At 39.6% G+C, this 23,532-nt stretch overlaps 1 protein-coding gene across 1 annotated transcript in view; it reads left to right on the top strand.

The window, feature by feature from the left end:
• Positions 1-20,488, top strand: part of MTM1 (myotubularin 1) — a 115,231-nt gene extending 94,743 nt beyond the window's left edge. Inside the window, 5 exon segments of the mRNA XM_033202074.1 lie at positions 4,559-4,765; positions 7,037-7,129; positions 7,744-7,857; positions 10,794-10,970; positions 18,774-20,488. Coding sequence (XP_033057965.1) covers positions 4,559-4,765; positions 7,037-7,129; positions 7,744-7,857; positions 10,794-10,970; positions 18,774-18,941 — 759 coding nt within the window. The 3' untranslated portion in view covers positions 18,942-20,488.
• Positions 20,489-23,532: the final 3,044 nt, after the last annotated feature.

Here is a 23,532-nt window from a genome sequence, read left to right as displayed (position 1 = left end):
AAAGGAGGATATTGGAAGGTAAAGAAAGGGTCTTAAGAAGAAAGGGTCAGTGGTACTTGAAGGAGGTTTATTAATGAGGTCCTTTATGACCTTGGGGTTGTCTAGTGATGTGGTGGGCGTGAGTGAGAAAATAGAGGTAATGAATATCGACTGTTCTTTTAAAAAGAGAGGGAGTTAAGGAAGGGGGAAGTGTTGAGGATCATATGACTATGAGAAGGGCTTTTCAAGTCATGGGAAGCTTTAGCCTATTTTGTAGACAAAGAGAAAAGATTTACTTCAGGAATTTTTTTAAGGGAAATAATCACACAGATCTGAAAATATGAATATACTAGAATGCTTATGATAGTGGAAAAACAGAGCCAGCATGGTGGCTCATGCCTGTAGTCCCAGTGCTTTGGGAGGTCAAAGCGGGAGGATCGCTTGAGCCCAGGAGTTTGAGACCAGCCTGGGCAACATAGTGTGACCCTGCTTCTTACAAAACTCACACAAACAAACAAACAAAAAATAATTGTGGTGGTGCACAACTGTAGTCCCAACTACTCAGGAGGCAGAGGCAGGAAGATTGTTTGAGCCCAGGAATTTTCAGGCTGCAGTGACCTATTAATATGATTGTACCACTGCATTCCAGCCTGGGTGACAGAAGAAGTCCCCATCTCTTTAAAAAAACAAAAAGTGGATAAGCATTGGAAACAACCTAAATGTACAAGAAAAGTTTTAAACACACACATATACAGAGTTTAGAAAAGTATCCACCAATATGTGAATAATTATTATTTCTGAGTAATAGGCCTATGTTTTCTCCATTTTTTCCCAGGGAATATATTACTTTTGTAAATAAGAGGAAAAGATTTTTTTAAAAAAGAGAGAGCACAGGTACAGGAGTTATTGGCAAGGTGGCTCAGCTGCTACTCTGAGCTAGATAGAAGGAAGAGAGATGGGTGAAAGTAGGTCTTGTTCAATGGCTCAGATGTCTGAGGAAGTTAGGAGGTAAGACCATCTGCGAAAGATGAAGCATGGACGCTAGCACTTAAGCAATGTGGGAAATGTTTTAAGAGGCCTCTCTAAGGTTTTATAGTTTTGTCTATAGCAAAGGGGATACGAAAGAAATGAAAGAAACTGTCATTGTTCTGTACGGAAGCCAAAGGAGGTACCAGGAGACTGGAGTCCAGGTGGAAACCTGTAATGATATCTGACTCGGGGCTTCTCAGGCATCAGTCACATCATAGCAATTCAAACAGTGGAGCAGAGTTGCGGATAGCCTTGAGTTGGACCTAGAATACTGGATGGAACAAGGGGAAAATCCATTCCCTGCCTCTTCCAGCTTCTTGTGAGCACATCATTCCATCCTCTGCCTCTGTGGTCACATTGCCTTCCCCTCTTCTGTCTGTATGAAATCTCCCTCTGCCTCTCTCATATCAGGATTTGTGTGATGTAATTTAGGGCCCGCCTGGATAATCCGGAATTACCTGTCATCTCAAAATCACTAACTTGATCACATCCACAATGTCCCTATTACCATGTGAGGTAGTATACACAGGTTCCAGGGATTAGGACCTGGACATCTTTGATGACCATTATTCAGCCTCCTATACTATTTTATAGCCCTAGGTCTGCTGACAGGTGGAGTGGCCATCACTCACCTGTAATCTGGTGAAATGGTGTCACCACTCAGTGTATGAAACCAAGGCAAGCCTTTTGCAATGAGGAAATCACCATCCTTAGCATGCCTCTCAAATCATCATTCCAGTTCACTGACAGCCCCAGCAGGGTGGAAGGAGGACTCTGTAGTGTCTGGAGCTTGTATTTTCTCTTTGTCCTTTTCAATACAGTGCTCTTCCCCTATAGTCCTTCTTCTTTTAAAGTATCATATTATTTTGGCCTTCTTGGATGGCAGCTAGCCATCATTGAGCCTATGCTCAATGTCAGCACTTTATGGGGAGCATCGTTTAGTCCAAGACAAGCTAGTGGGGATATTGCTCATTTCTTCACAGTAGAGAGAAAGAAACCATGGTTACTCAATTGGCCCAAAGCACGAGATATCAAAAGTGGAATGAGGTTTCAGGCCCAGGTCTTCAGCCATAGAGCCAGTGCTCTTAACTACTGTGATTGTATACTGCTTGATGGCTGTCATTTCTTTCATCAGTCACAAGTCCATCAGTTTATTTAAGTTTTTGGTCATGTGTTTTTAAAACTCTGGTTTAGTTTTATTAGATAATTATAGCTGTTTCTGTCAGAAGTGATTGTGGGAATTAATACTTAATTGGAACACAACTAATTTTTCAAAATAATTGGCTGAGATTGAATCCTTTTTTTATTATAAGTGAGGGAAGTATCTCGAGTGAGAGTTGCCCTCTGTAAAAATGCATTAGAACCCCAACTTCATTAAATTGGACTCAAGTGATCTAGTATATTACCATTGCTTCTCAACAGCCGTTTCTTCAGAAGTACTTCAAATGAAAATTGTAAACAGGATTTCAAGGAGAATACTTAAAATGCTTGAAGAAATAAACTGCTCTAGTTATTTTAGGAGTAATGGATTTTGTACCGCTAATTGATGTGCCGGGCATCCTCAGGTCCCTTAACCTTACCTTCTTGGCATTACTTTATCCACTTATCTTTAGTTACATTGTATATGTAAAACGAATGAAGTTACATTTCTTTATTTTTATAGATTCGGGGGTAAATGTACAGGTTTGTCATATGGATATATTGCATAGTGAGGTTTGGGCTTCTAGTTTACCTATCACCCGAGTAGTGAGTATTGTATCCAGTAGGTAATTTTTCAACCTTCATACATCAGATCTTTCACTTGGTCTACCTTCTCCGTGAATTAGTTAAAATAAACGAATTTCCATTTCCATTTCCTTGAATTGGGTAAAATGACTGGTAATATATGTCTGTTGCATAGCTGCTAGAATTTTGGAAGCTCCATGGAAGAAGTCTTTTAAAAACCAACCCAAAATAACATAATATATACAAATTGTTGATACACATGTGAAAAGATGGAACTCTCATACATTGTTTGTGGGAATGTGAAATAGTACAACCACTTTTGAAAATAGTTTGGCAGTTTCTTTAAAGAATTAAACATACATTCACCATATGATCCAACCATTTCACTCCAAGATATTTTACCCAAGAGAAATAAAAACACTGTGTCCCTTCAAAAAATGTGTATGCAAAAGTTCACTCCAGCACTATTCATAGTAACCAAATGCTAGAAACAACCAAATGTCTGTCAGTTGATGAATGGATAAATAACATGTGGTCTATCTACATACAATGGAAGGGTATGTGACCATGAGAAGGAATGAAGTACTGATTCATGCTACAACACATTATCAACCTTGAAAACACGATGCTAAGTGAAAGAAGCCAGTCACAAAAGGCCACCTATTGCATTATTCTATTTATGTAAAATTTCTAGTAAAGGCAAACTGTAGAGACAGGAAGCAAATCAATGGTTGCCTGGGGCTCCAGGTGGGAGAAGGACTGACCTTAGAGGGCATAGGTAAACTTTTTGGGTCATGTCGGTGTTCTACAACTACATTATGGTGATAATTGCACAACTGTATAAATTTGCTAAATCTTATTGCACTCACACTCAGGATGGGTATATTCCATGGTTTATAAAGTATATTTCTGTAAATGCATGAATCATCAAAAAATGACATCATAGCAATAACTCATTATATACATAAATTTATTGATACTTCTAAGTCTCAAATTTTTACTAGAATGCTTTAAGTACCCTACTGTGTATGAGCCAAATAAGAGTTGATATATTGCCAATTTAAAGGTCAAAAGGTGGATTTCACTGTATCAGACTTTTACAGTCTAGACGCGACCTGTTGGGTCAGTGATTTTTTAAATCTGATCACTGTTATGGGTTGAATTTTTGTCCCTCAAAAATTTATATGTTGAAGTCCTGACCCCTCGTACCTCAGAGTGTGACCCTATTTGAAAATGAGGTCTTTGCAGACATGTTTAGTTGAAATGAAACTCTACTGGAGTAGTGTGGGCCCTTACTTTGTTATGACTAGTGTCCTTATAAAAAGAAATCTGGACACAGACACACACACAGTGAGACTGCCATGTGAAGATTGAAGTTATGCTGCCACAAGCCAAGGAACAACCAGAAGCTAGAAGAGTGACCTGGAAAAGATCTTTAGTGATTAGCGTGGCACTGCCAGCACCTTGGTCTCAAACTTCTAACCTCCAGAACTGTGAAACAATATATTTTTGTTGTTTAAGCCTCATAGTTTGTGGTACTTTATGACAGCCCTAGCACACTATCACAGTCGCATCCATGAAAATAAGTTTGGGATGCAGTTTGGCTTTTGGTTTGTTTGGGTTTGTTTTTTAATACCTACGCACATTCAAATGCAGTGTCTGTAGAGGATAATCAACAGATCCTGCAGCTCTTAGTGTTTCATTTTGATAAATCTTTGTTCTGGACATTAATATTTTAAAGCATGGCTTTTTCTAAGTTTAAAAACTATCAAATTTAAGCAGTATCTTATAGCTCCCTACTGACTCACATATTTTTCTTTGTCAGCTCGTTTTGACAGGAGCCATTCAAGTAGCAGACAAAGTTTCTTCAGGGAAGAGTTCGGTGCTTGTGCATTGCAGTGACGGATGGGACAGGACTGCTCAGCTGACATCCTTGGCCATGCTGATGTTGGATAGCTTCTACAGGAGCATTGAAGGGTTTGAAATATTGGTGCAAAAAGAATGGATAAGTTTTGGACATAAATTTGCATCTGTAAGTAAGCAAAGCTAATTTCTAAAAGTAGATCACTACCATTCGTGATTTTAAAACTAATTGTTAAATTACATATTCAATATTACAATGAAAATCTGAGGAGTGTAATAAAAACTTTACGAGTTTGAAAATGCATGATGCCTAGGGTAGTGAAAGTCTTTTTAAAAAGTGACATGTTGGCCGGGCACGGTGGCTCAAGCCTGTAATCCCAGCACTTTGGGAGGCCGAGACGGGTGGATCACAAGGTCAGGAGATCGAGACCATCCTGGCTAACACGGTGAAACCCCGTCTCTACTAAAAAAAATACAAAAAAAAAACAACTAGCCGGGCGAGGTGGCGGGCGCCTGTAGTCCCAGCTACTCGGGAAGCTGAGGCAGGAGAATGGCGTAAACCCGGGAGGCGGAGCTTGCAGTGAGCTGAGATCCGGCCACTGCACTCCAGCCTGGACGACAGAGCGAGACTCCGTCTCAAAAAAAAAAAAAAAAAAAAAAAGTGACATGTTTATCCATCTGCACTGTTCGCAGTTTCACTTGAAAGTAATACAAAAAATCTTCATGGAAATGTTTACGTTGAAATTTCGTTAAGAGAAGGAAGATATACAATTCTTTCTCAAATAATATAGCTATTAGAGTCAAATATATTTTATAGACTTTTAGTTGAGGCTTTTATTTCTGATATGCATTTTTTTTTTTTTTTTTTTTTTGAGGCGGAGTCTCGCTCTGTCACCCGGACTGGAGTGCAGTGGCCAGATCTCAGCTCACTGCAAGCTCCGCCTCCCGGGTTTACGCCATTCTCCTGCCTCAGCCTCCCGAGTAGCTGGGACTACAGGCGCCCGCCACCTCGCCCAGCTAGTTTTTGTATTTTTAGTAGAGACGGGGTTTCACTGTGTTAGCCAGGATGGTCTCGATCTCCTGACCTCGTGATCCGCCCGTCTCGGCCTCCCAAAGTGCTGGGATTACAGGCTTGAGCCACCACGCCCGGCCTGATATGCATTTTTTAAATCATCAAGAGATGAGTAAGTTCAAAAGCACTATTGTATAACATGGTGACTATAGTTAATATATTCTTGAACAATGTTAAAAGAATGGATGTAAAGTTTTCTTACCACAAAAATGGTAATTGTGAGGTAATGTGTATGCTAATTGGTATATTCAGTCATTCTACAATGTATATATACTTCAAAACATATTGTACACAGTCAATGTATATAAATTTCTCTCTCAAAAATAAGTTTTAAAAAATAACCCCCCAAGAATTTTTTTAAATGAAATAATCAAAAGAACCTATTATAATTCATATTCCTAGGTCTTATTTCCAGATGCCCTTTGAATACACATTTTGACCCAGCTCCCCGGTGATTCTCATGAAGGAGATCCGTAGGCTACCCTTTCAGAAACACTGCTATATCCTTTTAGCCTTCACCCAGGTTTCATAGTGTGAATACATTTTCAAGTAGAAAGAATCATTGTGTTTTTGTTTTGTTTTGTTTGTTTGAGATAGAGTTTCACCCTTGTTGCCCAAGCTGGAGTGCAATGGCGTGATCTAGGCTCACTGCAACCTCCACCTCCTGAGTTCAAGCGATTCTCCTGCCTCAGCCTCCCGAGTAGCTGGGATTACAGGCATGCACCACCATGCCCAGCTAATTTTTTGTATTTTTAGTAGAAATGGGGTTTCACCATGTTAGCCAGGCTGGTCTCAAACTCTTGACCTCGTGATGCGCCCACCTCAGCCTCCCAAAGTGCTGGGATTACAGGCGTGAGCCACCACACCCAGCCATAGAAAGAATCATTGTTTAGTAAATGAATACATTGTGAGATTTTTTGGTTTTATCTTGTTTTTAAGAGAGAAAGAACATTTAATTCTAGTAATCATACCTTTTGGACATGATTTTAAGTCTTGAAACTTTAGGATTGTTCTCTTTGCAACTGAAAGAACTAGGTTGAGTGTATTGCTAACATACTATGTAGGATAATCATGTCCATTCTATCTATAGCTGTTTAGGACTCATACAAAATTCCAATCATATGAAATAATTGTAACAATCACCTAGGATGATGATTCTTTGGCAATTTTTATTGGTATTTTACAGACGTTTATATACTTAATTTCCATTATTTTGAAACTTTACATTGCCTATATATTATTTCGTCTCTGAGAAACTTGGCATTTAGAAGGCAGATTGCTGAATTGTATTGTCACATTTTGTGTTATATGCTTTCTCAGTTTTGTACCCATTAATTAAAACAAATTATCTTCATCAATTTATTTCAGCGAATAGGTCATGGTGATAAAAACCACACCGATGCTGACCGTTCTCCTATTTTTCTCCAGTTTATTGATTGTGTGTGGCAAATGTCAAAACAGGTAAGGAATATGTGGGATGAAAATACATTCGACTTAATGTTTAAATTAAACATTTTAATATAATGGTTGGGATTTGACCCCAAAATAATACAGGGTAGATCTAGAGATGAAGCACGACTGGTCATGTGTGAGTAATTGCAGAAGCCAGGTACATGAGTGTTTACCTTTTTATTCCTGCTACTGTTGATATATCTGGGATTTTCCCTTAAAAAGTTTAAAAAATTAAATATTTAACTGTTTACTAGTGGAAGATCAATGGAATTGACAGTACCAAGTTGTCGTTTATATATATTTTACACTGACACTTCTGTATAGCTGTGTCTGCTATCTCATAATACCTTAAATAACTAAACCACACTGTACCTGCAGGAGAACCCAGAAAATCAGCCTGTTTATCTCCTTTTCCTCTTTATTGCTTTATTTAACACTTAAAGTGCTCAGTCCTATAACTGCCAAAAAAGAACAACTGTAGTATGTGTGCAGATTACAGCCTCTGCTGTCCTTCCTAGAGCCCTACAATGTGGCAGCATTTGTTTACTTCTATGGTGTATCTTTCTACTTTTATAAAGTTTCAGTCCCAGTTTTTCATGCTTTGTTTGCTTGCTTTTGTTTAGTTCCCTACAGCTTTTGAATTCAATGAACAATTTTTGATTACAATTTTGGATCATCTGTATAGTTGCCGATTTGGTACTTTCTTATTCAACTGTGAATCTGCTCGAGAAAGACAGGTGAGTTAAAATGCTAATTTTTTGTTGTTGTTATATATTAGGCTTGCCAAAATGTATGTAGTCTGCCATGAAATATAAAAAATATGATTAGCTTGTAAGACACTGTCTTTGACCTCAAAGAGTAGGAATTACATTAAATGTATGCATTTTGTGCTCTATAAAGGAAAACCTGAGCTGGGTAACTTATAAAGAAAAGAGGTTTAATTGGCTCACAGTTCTGCAGGCTGTACAAGAAGCATAGTGCCGGCATCTGCTTAGTTTCTGGTGAGAGCCTCAGGCTGCTTCCACTCATGGCAGAAGGTAAAGGGGAGCCAGTGTGTAGAGATCACATGGTGAAAGAGGAAGCAAGAGAGAGGGGAGAGGGTGCCAGGCTCTTTGTAACAACCCAGCTCTCTTGGTAACTAATATAGAGTAACAACAAACACCTAAGAGAGAGCATCAATCCGTTCATGAGGGCCCTGTCCTCATGACCCAAACACCTCCCACTAGGCCCCACCTCCAAAACTGGGGATCAGATTTCTTTTTCTTTTTGTTTGTTTGTTTGTTTTTGTTGTTGTTGTTTGAGACAGGGTTTCACTGTTGCCCAGGCTGGAGTACAGTGGCACAATCTTGGCTCGCTGTAACCTCCGCCTCCCGGGCTCAAGCAAGATTCTCCCACCTCAGCCTCCTGAGTAGCTGGGACCACAGGTGCACGCCACCACAGCCGGCTAATTTTTGTATTTTTAGTAGAGATGGGGTTTTGCCATGTTACCCGGACTGGTCTCGAACTCCTGAGCTCAAGTGATCCACCCGCCTCAGCCTCCCAAAGTGCTGGGATTACAGGTGTGAGCCACCGCGCCCAGCCTGGTGATCAGATTTCAACATGAGGTTGGAGAGAACAAATATTCAAACTATGACAGAGGTTTCCCCCAAAAGTAAAAATATAGCTACCATATGATCCAGCACTCCACTATTGGGTACATATCTAAAGGAAATGAAATAATCATGTCAAAGAGGTTATCTGCAATATCATGTATATTGCAGCACTATTCACAGTAGCCAAGATATGGACTCAACCTGTGTCCATCAACAGATGAATAAAGAAAACATAGTACCTATATACAGTGGACTACTACTCAGCCATAAAAAAGGAAATCCTACCATTCGCAACAACATAAGTAAATCTGGAGGACATTATGCTAAGCGAAATAAACCAGGCACAGAAAGACAAATACCACATGATTTCCCTTATGTGTGGAATCTAAGAAAACTTGAACCTACAGTAACAGAGAGTAGAAGGGTAGTTACCAGGGGCTGGGGAAGGGGTAAGGGAAAGGGGGACATAGTGGTCAAAAGATACAAACCTTCAGTATAAGTACTAAATACCTAATGTGCAGTATGGTAATTATAGTTAAGAATAATGTATATTTGAAATTTGCTAAACTAATAGATCTCAAGTAGTCTCACTACAAAAAAAAAATTGGTAACTAGATGAGGTGACATGTTAATTAGCTTGATTGCGGTGATTATTTCATAATGTATACATATATCAAAACATCACATTGTATACCTTAAATATATACAATTTTTATTTGTCAGTTGTAAATAATACTGGGGGGAAAAACACAATTGTTTCCGGGAAAAGAGATGAGAGAGAGCACTTTTTTTCATAACCTTGTCAAACTATTTGGTTTTTTAAACTATGTGCATATATAAAAATAAAAATAGTAACATGCAAATAAATACAATGTGGTATATAGATTTTGGCATCAAAAAGGTACAACTGAGGTTTTAGGTGGATTCAAAGAAAGGCAAAATTATGCTGTCATTCATGAAATGAAATACATATATTTAATAAATTTCTTTTCTTTTTTTTTTTTTCCTGTCTTTTGAGATTGAGTTTCACTCTTGTCACCCAGGCTGGAGTACAGTGGCATGATCACGGCTCACTGCAACCTCTGTCCCCCGGGTTCAAGCGATTCTCTTGCCTCAGCCTCCCCACCACTCCCAGCTAATCTTTGTATATTTGGTAGAGACGGGGCTTCACCATGTTGACCAGGCTGATCTCAAACTCCTGACCTCAGGTGATCTGCCTGCCTCAGCCTCCCAAAGTGCTGGGATTACAGGTGTGAGCCACTGCGCCTGGCCAAGAAATTTCTTTAGTCACTTATTTTGGGATGTTCTTTCAGGCTTCCAGTTTTAGCTTATTGCTCTTTTCTTATTAAAGTCATTTCTAGGAAGAATTTCAGATTCTACCTTTGGTAATTTTAATTCTTGTATTTTTATTTCCCTAGCTCTGGTGTTTTGTTTTGTTTTGTTTTTCTCTCTCTAGTTTATGGTCAGAATTTTGTAAATGCCTGCAATAGAAAGCAAGGCAAATGTGAATATCTTTATGAGATGGCAACACTAGGCTAAAAAGTGAAGACTTCGTGTAGTCAGTTATCCAGATGTTTTCAAAGATATGGATGTTGACATGATGTAGATTAAACATCTGGATGGTTGATTAAAATAACTATGTCCAGATGCCTACTGTCAAGTAGACACAGATTAAGATTTCATACTTCCAACAAATAGAAAAGTTTTAAAAGTCATTGGGATCTTATGATAATTTTCCTTTTCACTGAATTAAGAAGAGTATACTACCTATCTGTTCATAAATGTTTTACCTAGCCGGGAATACTCTTCTTAGGTCAGTGAATTGCATTTAATGGTACAGTATCCTGCACCCCTGTCTTCAGGCAGAAATAGTGGCTCTCAAGCTAGGCCATTACCTATGCAAATATCGATAAGTGGCTGCCAAGCACTCACTGGCCCATGAGGCTTTTTGAGCTATTATGAGGATAATGTAAATGTATGATTCAATTTGATGCTGCACTGTATTGCTACAGGCTGCAAAATGGTTTGTGGATTTATGTGTGTTTTTACTTAGGCTTTCCACTTTCTCTCTCTCTCTGTAGAAAGTTACAGAAAGAACTGTTTCTTTATGGTCACTGATAAACAGCAATAAAGAAAAATTCAAAAACCCCTTCTATACTAAAGAAATCAATCGAGTTTTATATCCAGTTGCCAGTATGCGTCACTTGGAACTCTGGGTGAATTACTACATTAGATGGAACCCCAGGATCAAGCAACAAGTAAGTGAAGTAGCACTGTTAAAAGATAGCAATGTCAACTGCTTGCCTTAGATAATGTTATTTGGTATGGATTTTTTTTAACAGCATGAAGAAAAAGATCAGACTCTAAAAACACAGTTATTGTTAAACTCAACCTTAATTTAATTTTTTTTAATTACTAAACCATGTGTTTTGATGTTAAGCTACAATTCTTCTGCCAATGTGATATAATTGTTTACTATAATGCAAGCTGATTTAAAGCTCTAGAAAATTTGAGTTTTCATAGCCAGAGATTTCCTTTTATCACTTGAAGTAGTTGTTCATTATATAGACATTGTTAGAACATTCTTTACATTGACTAGACTTAGATGATCCTGTTAAGAAAATGTTTGCTACTCTCATTCAGGTGTATGCACTAGGTCAGCTAACATCAGATTGCTTTTCACTGAGTGTATTTACTTCTAAAATAAAGATAATTACTCTGTCAATGGTAGTAAATTCAGTTGGCCATTTATCAAACAAAAGTGGAAACAATGAGTTTTGAAGTGAAAGACTCTACATTTTGTTAAAGACACACTTGGGCTTTCCATTCTCCCACCTCCACTCCATCCAAAATCAGAAGGAAAAACAGCCTGTTTGTAAAGGCTCAGCAGTGCTTCAGTTTGCTGATTTCTTCTAAGCATTATAAATATTCAGTATTTGTGATGGTTCTTTGTAAAGGTTTGCACATTTTCCTGCAGTGTGGGTGGTCGACTACCTGTTCTCACAGTTCAGTCTTGCATAAGCACCAGCTTTAATGCCAGAAATAGGCTGTCCACAGCAGGGTCCCATAGCTGTGGCCTCTCTCTCAGATTGTTCATTCCTCTCAGGCAGTTGGCTACATGCCAGTCTGTGCCCTGCCTCCTCATTGGAGAAGTGCCCATTTCAAGCTGGCACCCTCATTTCAAGGTCTGTGCTACTCGTGTGAAAGGCTTTTGCAATTTGGTAATGGTTGAAATGTGTATTCTTTTGGAAAGTGACAGATTCCAGGGCTTGAGAACATTCACTTGTTTTAGTTTGGAATTTGAGAAGCAAATGGGGGGAGTTTATTTAACAGTAGTTCTAGCATTTTGGAATATCAAGTAAAGAATAAATAATAATCCTTACAGAATTCTAACTGCTTTTACAAGAGATGTGTTCCTTATTAAAAAATATTTTATAGATGGGCACTGTGTTTGTCCTATAAAATAAACCTTCTCCATATTTGTCATGGCTTGTTTTTAAAATATTGGCAATAAGAAAGTATGGGTAGTTTTTGTAGAAGTCCTGTAATCTCTTCTCACCCATATGTACTTGGAGAAATTCTTGAAATTCAAGGAATTTGGAGCAGTTCATTCTGAATTCATAAAGGTAACAATGATAATTGTGTGACAGGTCAAGTTTGAGGGTATATCATTAGAAGAACTTATTAGAATATATTTATCCCTCTTGTTCTCATAGATCTTGGCCAAATGGAACTGGCCTGGAGAGGAGTGCTCATTCTCTGGTAGGGGTTTTTACTTTGAGACAGGAATTGACCTATATTGTGATCTACTGGCATGAATTCAGAAAAGAAATAACTTATCCTTTCTATGTGGATTTTCTGAATGTGAAGGATCCTATACACGTCTTTATCTCCCTAGGCACTTTGTGTTTTCATCTACCAAATCTTGAATGTTCTCATGCAGGCACTAGGGGGATGCCAAGATTCAGAAGAGGCGGTGTCTGCCCGTGAGTAGCTCCCAAGCTGGTAGGGGCGGTCAGAAACATAAGCCAATGATTATAATGCACAGGGATAAGTGTAAGAATAAAAGTATGAATTAAGTACATTAGGTTTTCTTAAAGATCTGCTTATGTAGAACATTATTTCATACAGAAATAGATTAAATCAAATCGCATAGGACTTTTAAAAGTACATAATATAAACCTAAAAGAATGTACTTAACCACTTAAAAGTTAAATTGTTATTCAGTTGCGTGAGCCAGAAGGTATACAAACAATTACTGGCCACCTGTAGTATTCACAGCACTATGGTGGTATACTATCAATGTTGAAAGATACAAAAGAATATATAGCCTCATAATGAGCTGTTAGCCACAAGGAAGGCAGGATTAGTGTGCTTTTAAAAGCAAAAGCCACCAACCCTTGCTGTGACATAAAAACTCAGCAGAGTTTATGGAAAGACCATGCTTACATTTGAAAAGCTATCAATAAGCAGATCTGGTACTTTTATTTAATACGAGGAAATTACTCATGTCAAAAGCATAGTCACATTACAAACGTGAGTAGGAATTTCAGCTGCCAGTGAGCATCATAGGGTACTCTAGGAACCACTGCATTACGTGCAGCTGTTAATCAGGGTTACACTGGATGTACTGAAATTTTGTTTAGTGGTCACTGATGAGATTCAGGACAAATATTAGCAGGCTGACCTGTGTGGCATTTGTTTCAGTCATTTTTGATAGAAAAATTAAAAGGGATCTGAATATGAAAATTGTTTGAAGCCTAAAATACTTCCATAATGAGCTGATTGCCTGTCTTCTTTTCCACGCCATGCCAAGCTGGGACATACTTTATAATTCATTTCCCAAGTGAGAAGTTGAGGTGTAATATTTTGTCACTTGGCTTGAAGTTTTCATTTCTTGTTGTTTGTCTTTGTATTCTATCACAAATGGACTCTTCTTTTATCTCCTCTAAGTGGTGTGTGTTTGTCTGTAGCCCAATAACTTCTATATATTTTATACCCATTACTTGACGGAATTATCTTTTTATTTCTAACAGTTTTTCTGTGTACTCTCTTCAGTTTTCTAATGATACAGTCATGCCATCTGCAAAAATTACTCTTACCTGATTTCTTTTTCTTATCTAATTGCACATGCTCATTGTAATATTCAAGGTGATTCTAAATTCTAATACTCATATTTCAAAGGGAGGTTTTAAAAATAGCCACAATTTTGGGGGAGAATATCAAGGAAGAACCTGCCCTGCTGTATAGCAAGACTTATTTGGAACAGAGTAGAGCCCAGAAACAGACCTGCATCGATGTGGAGACTTGGAATAGTAAGAAGGTGGTGATGTAACACATCCCTATGAGTGGAATGTTCAGTAAATGGTGCTGGACTGGAAATAAAAGTTAACATGTGAAAACAGAACTGCTACCGTTTCCCCCAAAACCTCTTCCTCCTGCCATCTTCCCCATTTCAGTTCGTGGTAGCTTCAGCCTAGTTGCCCTGGCCAGGAACCTTAGAGTCATCCTTGACACCTTTCTCTCCCACACCCCATGTCCAATCTGTCAGGAGAGCTTGTTGGGCTCTGCCTTCAAAACACATGTAGAGTCCGAGCACTTCTCACCGAGCCCCCACCACCACGCTGGTGTGTGTTGCCTGCCCTCTCCCGTGTGTGGCAGCAACAGCCTTCCAGCTGGGCTCCTGATGCTACCTTTACTTCTTTCTACTCTTCTCAACATGGCAGCCAAAGCAGACCATGCCACTCGCCTGCTGGAAACTGGCCAGGTAGCTGCTCACCTCACCCAGAGTCCAGGCACAAGTCCTTACAATGGCCTCTTAAGCCTCGTGTGACCTCCACCCCACCCCTTACCTCTGTGACCTCCTGGCATCCTCACCAACAACTCTTTCTCACATGCTCAGCTTCATCCAGACTGGCCTCTGCTCTTCCTCAGACACTCAGGTATCCACTTGTTGCCCTCCTTCATCTCCCTTAAGTCTTTCCCCAAAAGTTACCTCTTCAATGCAGCTCACTCCAACCATCCAGTTTAGAGTGGAATCCTCTTACCCTGCTCTAGTCTTCTGTAGAATTGATCACCTTCAAACATTCTGTGAAACTCCCAGGATGGTTATGTTCGTTGTTTGTCCGTCTCCCTCTGCTAGAAGATAAAGGCCATAAAAACAGTCATTTGGGCCTCCTTTGTTCACTGGCGGATCCTGAGCACCTAGAACAGTGTCTGGCCCTCAGTTGCATTTTAAGAGAAAAATGGACAAAGGATATTAGCAAGCATCCCACAGCACTTCCTGGGTGTTAGGCATTCTGGCAAGCATTTTTCAAAAACTTCCCACTGCCAGGTCACACCCTAAAAGTCACAGTGATCATAGGGAGAAGGGGATTAGGAGACTTCTGCAATCCTGTGGGGCTTTGTAACTGGAACACTCATGGAAGCAGCAGTCCCAGTAGCAATGTGGGCACGGTTCCAGCTCTGCTGCATTTGTACCTGGCTGAGCTGATTCATACCTTGGCTGCCTGTAGTGGGTAGAATGGTGTGTCCCCCAAAAGACAGCGACCCAGAACCTGTGAATGTGACCATATTTGGGAAAAAGATCTTTGCAGTTGTAATTAAGTTTAGGATCTCAAGATGAGATCATCCTAGATTTAGGGTGGGTGAGCCCTAAATCCAATGACAGATGTCCTCAAAAGAGAAAGGAGGGGAAGATTTGAGACCCAGACATAGAGGAGAGAAGGCCATGTGAAAACAGGCAGAGATTGCAGCGATGCTGCCATAAGCCAAGGAACACCTGGAGCCACTAGAAGCTGGAAGAGGTGAGCAAGAATTCTCCCCTAAAGCTTCCAGAGGGTGCATGGCCCTGCCGACGACGTCCTAATTTGGGGCATCTGCCCTGCAGAACCATCAGAGAATAAATTTCTGTTGTTTTAAAAGCCACCCAACTTTGTGTTAATTTTTTAGGGCAACCTCATGGCTCATGCTCCCTTCTCTGGGATACAGGTTCTAGAAAGTGTCTGCTTCTATAGAGACCATTCTCCTGAACATTAAAAATTGGATCCAGACCAGATATAGTGGCTCACATCTGTAATCTCTGTACTTTGGGAGGCTAAGGCAGGAGGATCACCTGAGCCCAGAAATTCAACACCAGCCTAAGCAACATAGTGAGACCCCCTGCCCCATCTCTACAAAAAAAAAAATGTTTTAAGTAGCTGGGCGTGGCAGTGCATGCTTGTAGTCCTAGCTACTTGGCCGGCTGAGGCAGGAGGATCGCCTGAGCCCAGGAGTTCAAGGTCACAGTGTTCAAGGTTTTGCTGAGCTGATTGCACTGCACTCCAGCCTGGCAACAAAGTGAGACCCTGTCTCTTAAAAAAAAAAAAAAATCAACTGCAGCATTCTTCATCAGTGTATTGTCTTCACAGCTTCCTTGTTGGTGCTCACAGCTTCAGCAAATAGTTCAACATAGTAGAAAGCAGGATGGTTCTGGAAACCACTACATGTGGATGGTACTTTTGTTAGATGTTCGGCTTTTTTCTTTTTTTTTTTTCCTTTTTTTCCTTTAAAAAAAAAGGGGGTGGTGGATACGTGTGCAGAACGTGCAGGTTTGTTACATAGATATACGTGTGCCATGGTGGTTTGCTGCACCTGTTGATCCATCCTGAGTTCCCTCCCCTCACCCCCCACTCCCCAACAGGCCGTGGTATGTGTGTTCCCCTCTGTGTCCATGTGTTCTCATTGTTCAGCTCCCACTTACGGGGGAGAACATGCAGAGCTTGGTTTTCTGTTGCTGTGTTAGTTTGCTGAGAATGATGGCTTCCAGTTCATCCATGTCCCTGCAAAGGACATGATCTCATTCCTTTTTATGGCTGCATAGTATTCCATGGTGTATATGAACCACATTTTCTTTATCCAGTCTATCACTGACAGACATTTGGGTTGGTTCTATGTCTTTGCTATTGTAAATAGTGCTGCAATAAACATGTGTGCATGTGTCTTTATAGTAGAATGATTTATATTCCTTTGGGTATAATGGGATTGCTGGGTCTAATGGTATTTCTGGTTCTAGATCCTTGAGGAATCACCACACTGTCTTCCACAATGGTTGAACTAATTTACACTCCCACCAACAGTGTAAAAGTGTTCTATTTCTCCACAGCCTTGCCAGCATCTGTCATTTCCTGACTTTTTAATAATTGCCATTCTGACTGGTATGAGATGGTATCTCGTTGTGGTTTTGATTTGCGTTTCTCTGATGATCAGTGATGAGCTTTTTTTCATATCTTTGTTGGCCGCATGTATGTCTTCTTTTGAGAAGTGTCTTCATATCCTTTGCCTACTTTCTGATGGGGTTGTTTATCTTTTTTTTTTTTTTGTAAATTTGTTTAAGTTCCTTGTAAATTCTGGATATTAGACCTTTGTCAGATGGGTAGATTGCAAAAATTTTCTCTTATTCTATAGATTGCCTGTTCACTTTGATGCTAGTTTCTTTTGCTGTGCAGAAGCTCTTCAGTTTAATTAGATCCCATTTGTCCGTTTTGGCTTTTGTTGCAATTGCATTTGATGTTTTTGTCGTGAAGTCTTTCCCCATGCCTATGTCCTGAATGGTATTGCCTAGGTTTTCTTCTAGGGTTTCCATGGTTTAGGGTTTTACATTAAGGTCTTCATATATTGCTTAAGCTTTCTAGAAAGTGCTTGCCCCTGATCCCTTCAAAACATTAACTTTCTGGGGTACTGTTCTGTTGTATATCTTGACCTGGGTGTGATAACTTAAGTGTGTATGTATGTCAAGATTCACTGAGCTGAACATCTGAAGATTTTGCACTGTGCATGGTTTATATCTCAGTACAAAACTTTTAAAACCTAACATGCTGGGAGAATCGCGTTATGCTCCAGCCTGACTTCTGCCTTTGTATCAACATCAATCCCTTGTTTACTCATCAAAGTAGTCACCATTGTAGCAAAAGATGCTATTAACTCACTTCACTCACATAACAATGCCATGTGAGGGCTATGCTGTTTTGATTCCCATTTTACAGATAGGGAAATGGAGGCACACAGAAGGTGAGGGGCAAACCCAGCATTCACACCCAAGGCGGAGCATAGCAGAGCTGCTCTGGCTGTCAGCCGTGTATTAAGATGGGCAACACTCACATGAAAAGATGTTCCAGAAGAGCAATACAAACAAAAACTACCGTGACATACCATGTTACAGCCCTCAAATTGGAAAAACTAATAATAATCGTATACCCCCAAGTTCTGGTGAGAATGCAGAACAATGAGAACTGCCAGGTGTTACCAGCAGGGGCCTCTCTGCAGACAATGTGGCAGCATCCGGTGAGGTTGAAAAGACCATATTCTACTTCTCAGCAGTTCCACCCCTAGGAAAATTCCTTAGAGAAACACTCGCATATGTGCTTGAGGAGATGTGTACAAGGATACTCAGTACAGCATCGCACACACTACCGAGGAACCCTGGAAATCACTGATTACCCGTCAGCCTGGGAAGGGGTGGAGAAACTGGTTTATTCCTTCAATGCAACTTAACAAGGATGAAATTCAGAAAACATGTTGGGTCAAAATGTCAATTAATAAATGCCAGATGGTACCAGTGATGTAAACTCTGATAAAATACAAAGTAATACTGTCTTTTGTTGCTGGATACTCACAGGGAAAGTGTCACAAATCTGCACAAAAAGGAAGGTCACATGGCAACTTGAGAAGAGTTGTCCCTCAGAGTGAAAGAGAACAGTGGGCCTGGGACGGGCAACGCGCGAGACTGGAGCTGTGTTTGGGCTGAGAAATTTTAAAAGATGGTGACACGTGTGAGGAAATGTGTACATTAGATATTTCTTGGTGAACAAATACTTAGTATTTGGGGGTTTAGTACTGTGTGTTGTACTTTCCTGTATGTGTCAATGAGGCAGTAGTTAAGGAAAGTATGTATTATGTTAAACTTTGAGTTTACATAATACATACTTATTTACAAAGCAGCAGTCGCAGCAGATGGGTGGAACAGGTGAGTTCTCGTGACATGCCTGGCGTAAAGTGTAACTCAAGTCTCTGGTTCTCTCCAGCAGCCGAATCCAGTGGAGCAGCGTTACATGGAACTCTTAGCCTTGCGCGATGAATACATAAAGCGGCTTGAGGAACTGCAGCTCGCCAACTCTGCCAAGCTTTCTGATCCCCCAACTTCACCTTCCAGTCCTTCGCAAATGATGCCCCATGTGCAAACTCACTTCTGAGGGGGACCCTGGCACTGCATTAGAGCTCGAAATAAAGGCAATAGCCGACTTGCATTTGGGGCATTTGTAAAAAGTAGATTAAAGTATTTGCCTCCATGTAGAACTTGAACTAACATAACGTTAAATAAACTCTTGAATATGTGCCTTCTAGAATACATATTACAAGAAAACTACAGGGTCCACACGGCAATCAGAAGAAAGGAGCTGAGATGAGGTTTTGGAAAACGCTGACACCTTTAAAAAGCAGTTTTTGAAAGACAAAATTGAGATTTAATTTACCTCTTGAGAAATACTATATATACAATATATATTTTGTGGGCTTAATTGAAACAACATTATTTTAAAATCAAAGGGAAGTATGTTCATGAAATGCATTTTCCTGAAGCTGCTTAACAGTTGCTTTGGATTATTTAATACGAATCCAAATGTGAAAGATGCATGTTACTGCCAAAACCAAATTGAGCTCAGCTTCTTAGGCATTACCCAAAAGCAAGGTGTTTCAGTAATTGCCAACTTTTATACCATCATAAGTGGTGACTTAAGGAGAAATAGCTGTATAGATGAGTTTTTCATTATTTGGAAATTGAGGGATAGAAAATGTTTTCCCCTAATTTTCCAGAGAAACCTATTTTTATATTTTTAAAAAACTGACAGGGCCCAGTTAAATATGATTTGCTTTTTTTTTAATTTGCCGGTTTTATTTTCTAAATCCTTTCATGAGCTTGCCTAAAATTCGGAATGGTTTTCGGGTTGTGGCAGACCCCAAAGAGAGCACTGTCCAAGGATGTTGGGAGCATCCTGCTGCTTAGGGGAATGTTTTCACAAATGTTGCTCTAGTCAATCCAGCTCATCTGCCAAAATGTAGGGCTACCGTCTTGGATGCATGAGCTATTGCTAGAGCATCATCCTTAGAAATCAGTGCCCCAGATGTACATGTGTTGAGCGTATTCTTGAAAGTATTGTGTTTATGCATTTCAATTTCAATGGTGTTGGCTTCCCCTCCCCACCCTACGCGTGCATAAAAACTGGTTCTACAAATTTTTACTTGAAGTACCAGGCAGTTTGCTTTTTCAGGTTGTTTTGTTTTATAGTATTAAGTGAAATTTTAAATGCACAGTTCTATTTGCTCTCTGAACTAATTCATTTATTAAGTATATTGTAAAAGCTGAGGCTCAAGTTAAAACAATTAAGTGTTTTACAATGATTTGTAAAGGACTATTTATAACTAATATGGTTTTGTTTTCAGTGAATTAAAGATTAAATATATCTTTGTAAATTATTTTATGTCATAGTTTAATTGGTCTACCAAGTAAGACATCTCAAATACGGTAGTATAATGTATGAATTTTGTAAGTATAAGAAATTTTATTAGACATTCTCTTACTTTTTGTAAATGCTGTAAATATTTCATAAATTAACAAAGTGTCACTCCATAAAAAGAAAGCTAATACTAATAGCCTGAAAGATTTTGTGAAATTTCATGAAAACTTTTTAATGGCAATAATGACTAAAGACCTGCTGTAATAAATGTATTAACTGAAACCTAATACTATTTTCAGAGCTGTAAGTGTGTATGTGTTGGAAATGTGCATGGTGGCCATCTGATTTCTTTTCCTGGGTCTACTTCATGTACTTTTTATCTCACTGGCAACCTTGCAGGGCTCTCCCAAAATTTCAGCAAGATTGGACATTTAAGTGCATTAACAATGCAGATTTTAAGAGTTACAACTGTCTAGGAGGATGGCTTTTGCAAAAGTGAACATGCAAAACTTCAGGCTCTGAATAGGGAACACAGCAGTTGATAGTAAGGGATGTGAAGATACTGGTTAAATAAGCCATAGTTGACATCTCGTTAGGTAAGAATTTTTAAAATTCTTCAAACAATATTGCCAGTTGGAAATTATGTTGTTTACATATGTACATTCTAAGAATGCTGAATAGTTATAGCAGTAAACTAAAATTGACAATTTTTTGACAATCAGAATAGATCACGTCCAACAGAGCTTAAAGAAAAATCAGAATAGGACTCTAAATGACTAAGTGTATCTTTCATAACGATGCGTATTTGAAGTACTTTGTGAAGTCCTTCCTCGGACATTGCCGCATTGAACCCTCACTAGGACCTTATGAGCTAGGTGGCATTCTGTTACCCCTATTTTTCGACTGAGGAGGATGCCATTGTTCCAGGCGTTCACTGACGTGCCCCACGTCCTACAGCACCACCACAGGTTCATACTGATGTTAGCCTGAAGTCTACATTTGAGTTCCCACTGAATGGCCTGAGCTCTGCCTTTTGGAATGAAATTGAAGAACCTCTCTTCCTGGGACAACTCTTCAAATAATTCAGAAACATATATTTTTGATAGTAGGTTTCATTTCTAAATATAGTCATAGCACTTTCTGACCTGTTTTTGATAGTGCAGCAAAGCTTATCCCTTTGCTTTTTTGGAAGGAATAATACTCAAAAAGTCTCAGAATAAGCTGAGTAGTATTTTATCGCTTGCATAATGCAGATCTGTGGTGTCATTCAGACAACTCTTGTGGCATTTGGGTACATCAGGCAAAAGCAGGACTGTCTAAATGGAAACTTCTTAATGTGGGAATTTATTAAAGAGCGTATACTCCTGTTACTGGAGGATGCACCCACTGGTGGCCATTAAAACAAAAGAGGGGACACCCGAGAGAAATGGGAAATGTATGCAGTGCGCACCCCACAAGCAAGAATAATAGCACACTTGCAGAAAAGCATTACATGGTTGAACTACATTTCAGTTGAATTTTTTAGGTTTACAGAACCACTAAAAGTATGAAGCTGGAATACCAATATTTGAAGCAGTCTGACATGCCAAACTTATTGGTAGATTTATAAGTTAAGGGATTGTTACCGAGGTCTTCCTTCCATATTGAACATACTTGGAAGAGGAAAGAGTAGTAAAATGCAGTATTCTCACTTTCTTATGAGGCTTAGATTCAGACATGGATTAGTTCTTATTTGCAATTTCTCCTTTAAAATCAAAGATGATAACGTATTTCAAACACATAAAGTGGCTCAGTGCTTAGACACGACCATTAAGGCTTAGCAGTTTGTTTCTCTGGCTTCTGAGAGCGCTGCTGATTTGTTTCCAGCGGTTCTGAAATTGTTTCACAGTGGCTTCCATGTACATTAGAAAAGTTGCTTACATTTCATGAACTCTGTATCACAAAGCTACGTTAGAACCCTGGATGGGATGTGTGGAAACCAGGGTTCTCCTCGGCACCAGCAGTGACTTGTGGCCCTATTTCCTGAAGGAAAGGTGTGAGTGAAGTCCTAGCTCCCAGATGCTACAGATACGGAGGAGGCCTCAGCCTCCACACCTCAGCTCAGTGAGGGTGTGGGCTGCACGTTCTCAAAGTTTCCTTACAACTCAAATAGCCCTTCTCAGCAATGCATTGTTAATGACATTTCGTGCAGAGATTCACCTTTTTTAATCTTTTTAAATTTACAACTGACATGTTGTCACTGTACGTACTTACGAGGTAAAATGTTTCAACGTATGTATATAAGCCAGGAGCAGAAAAACAAACACTGTATGGCCTCGCTTACATGTGGAATCTTAAAAAGTTGATCTCATAGTAATAGAGAATAAAATAGTTACCAGAGACTGAGGAGGGTAGTGGGGAAGAGGGTACCAGGAGAAGTTCGTCAATGGGTGCAAAGTTACAGTTAGAGAAGAATAAGTTTTGGTGTTCTCAAAAATGCATTTTAATCACTCGTGCATGTAAAATATCACACAAGATGGCATTTGCCTCATGAGTTTCCTGTTTCTGCTGTAAGAAACCCTCACAAACGGAGTGATTTATTATCTTACAACACAAATGTATTAAAATTCTAGAGGTCAAAAGTCTGAAATGGGTCTCACGGTTAAAATCAAGATGTTGGCAAGGCTGTGTTCCTTCTGGAAGCTCTAGGGAAGAGTTATTTTCCTTGCTTTTCCAACTTCTCGTGGCCACCTGCATTCCTTGATGCCACGACCCCTTCCTCCATCTCTAAAGCCAGCAGCAGAACATCTTCAAGTCTCTGACTCTCTTTTTGCCTCCCTTTTTGACTTCTAAGGACCCTTGTGATTACATTGGGCCCATCTGTACAGCCTAGGATAATCTGCCTGTCTCAGGGTCAGCTAATTAGCAATCTTAATTCCTTCTTGTCTTGTAACATATTCTGGGGATTGGGTTCTGGGGATTGGGCTGTGGGCAACTTGTGTGTGGGGGTGCATTATGGTGCCTACCACACCTCAGTTCCTTTAGCTTCGGATGGTCAGAGTATGCAAGGTGAGAAATCAGACACTGCTAGGCTTTCCTGTTACAAGCTATGCAATTATAATTAGGTAGATGACTAGTTCATTTCCTTATATCTCAGACAAAATTTACACTTACAGTTGCCTTCAGTTTTATTCTCTATTTCTATTGTTGCTTCTCTCCAGAGCCCCAGACCATGTACTTCAACTCCCTTCGTCTCTAAATGGAAGAAAGGGAGCTATCAATTTGGGCCATATGTGCCAAACACTGTACTATTTAGCCTCCCCATAACCTTATACAATTGATCATAATTTTT

This window comes from Trachypithecus francoisi, unplaced genomic scaffold (genome assembly GCF_009764315.1).
Source record: "Trachypithecus francoisi isolate TF-2019V2 unplaced genomic scaffold, Tfra_2.0 Lachesis_group6, whole genome shotgun sequence".
In the NCBI taxonomy this organism is placed as follows: domain Eukaryota; kingdom Metazoa; phylum Chordata; class Mammalia; order Primates; family Cercopithecidae; genus Trachypithecus; species Trachypithecus francoisi.
Note: the sequence above shows the minus strand (reverse complement) of the source record. Positions and strands in the feature narration are given on the sequence as shown.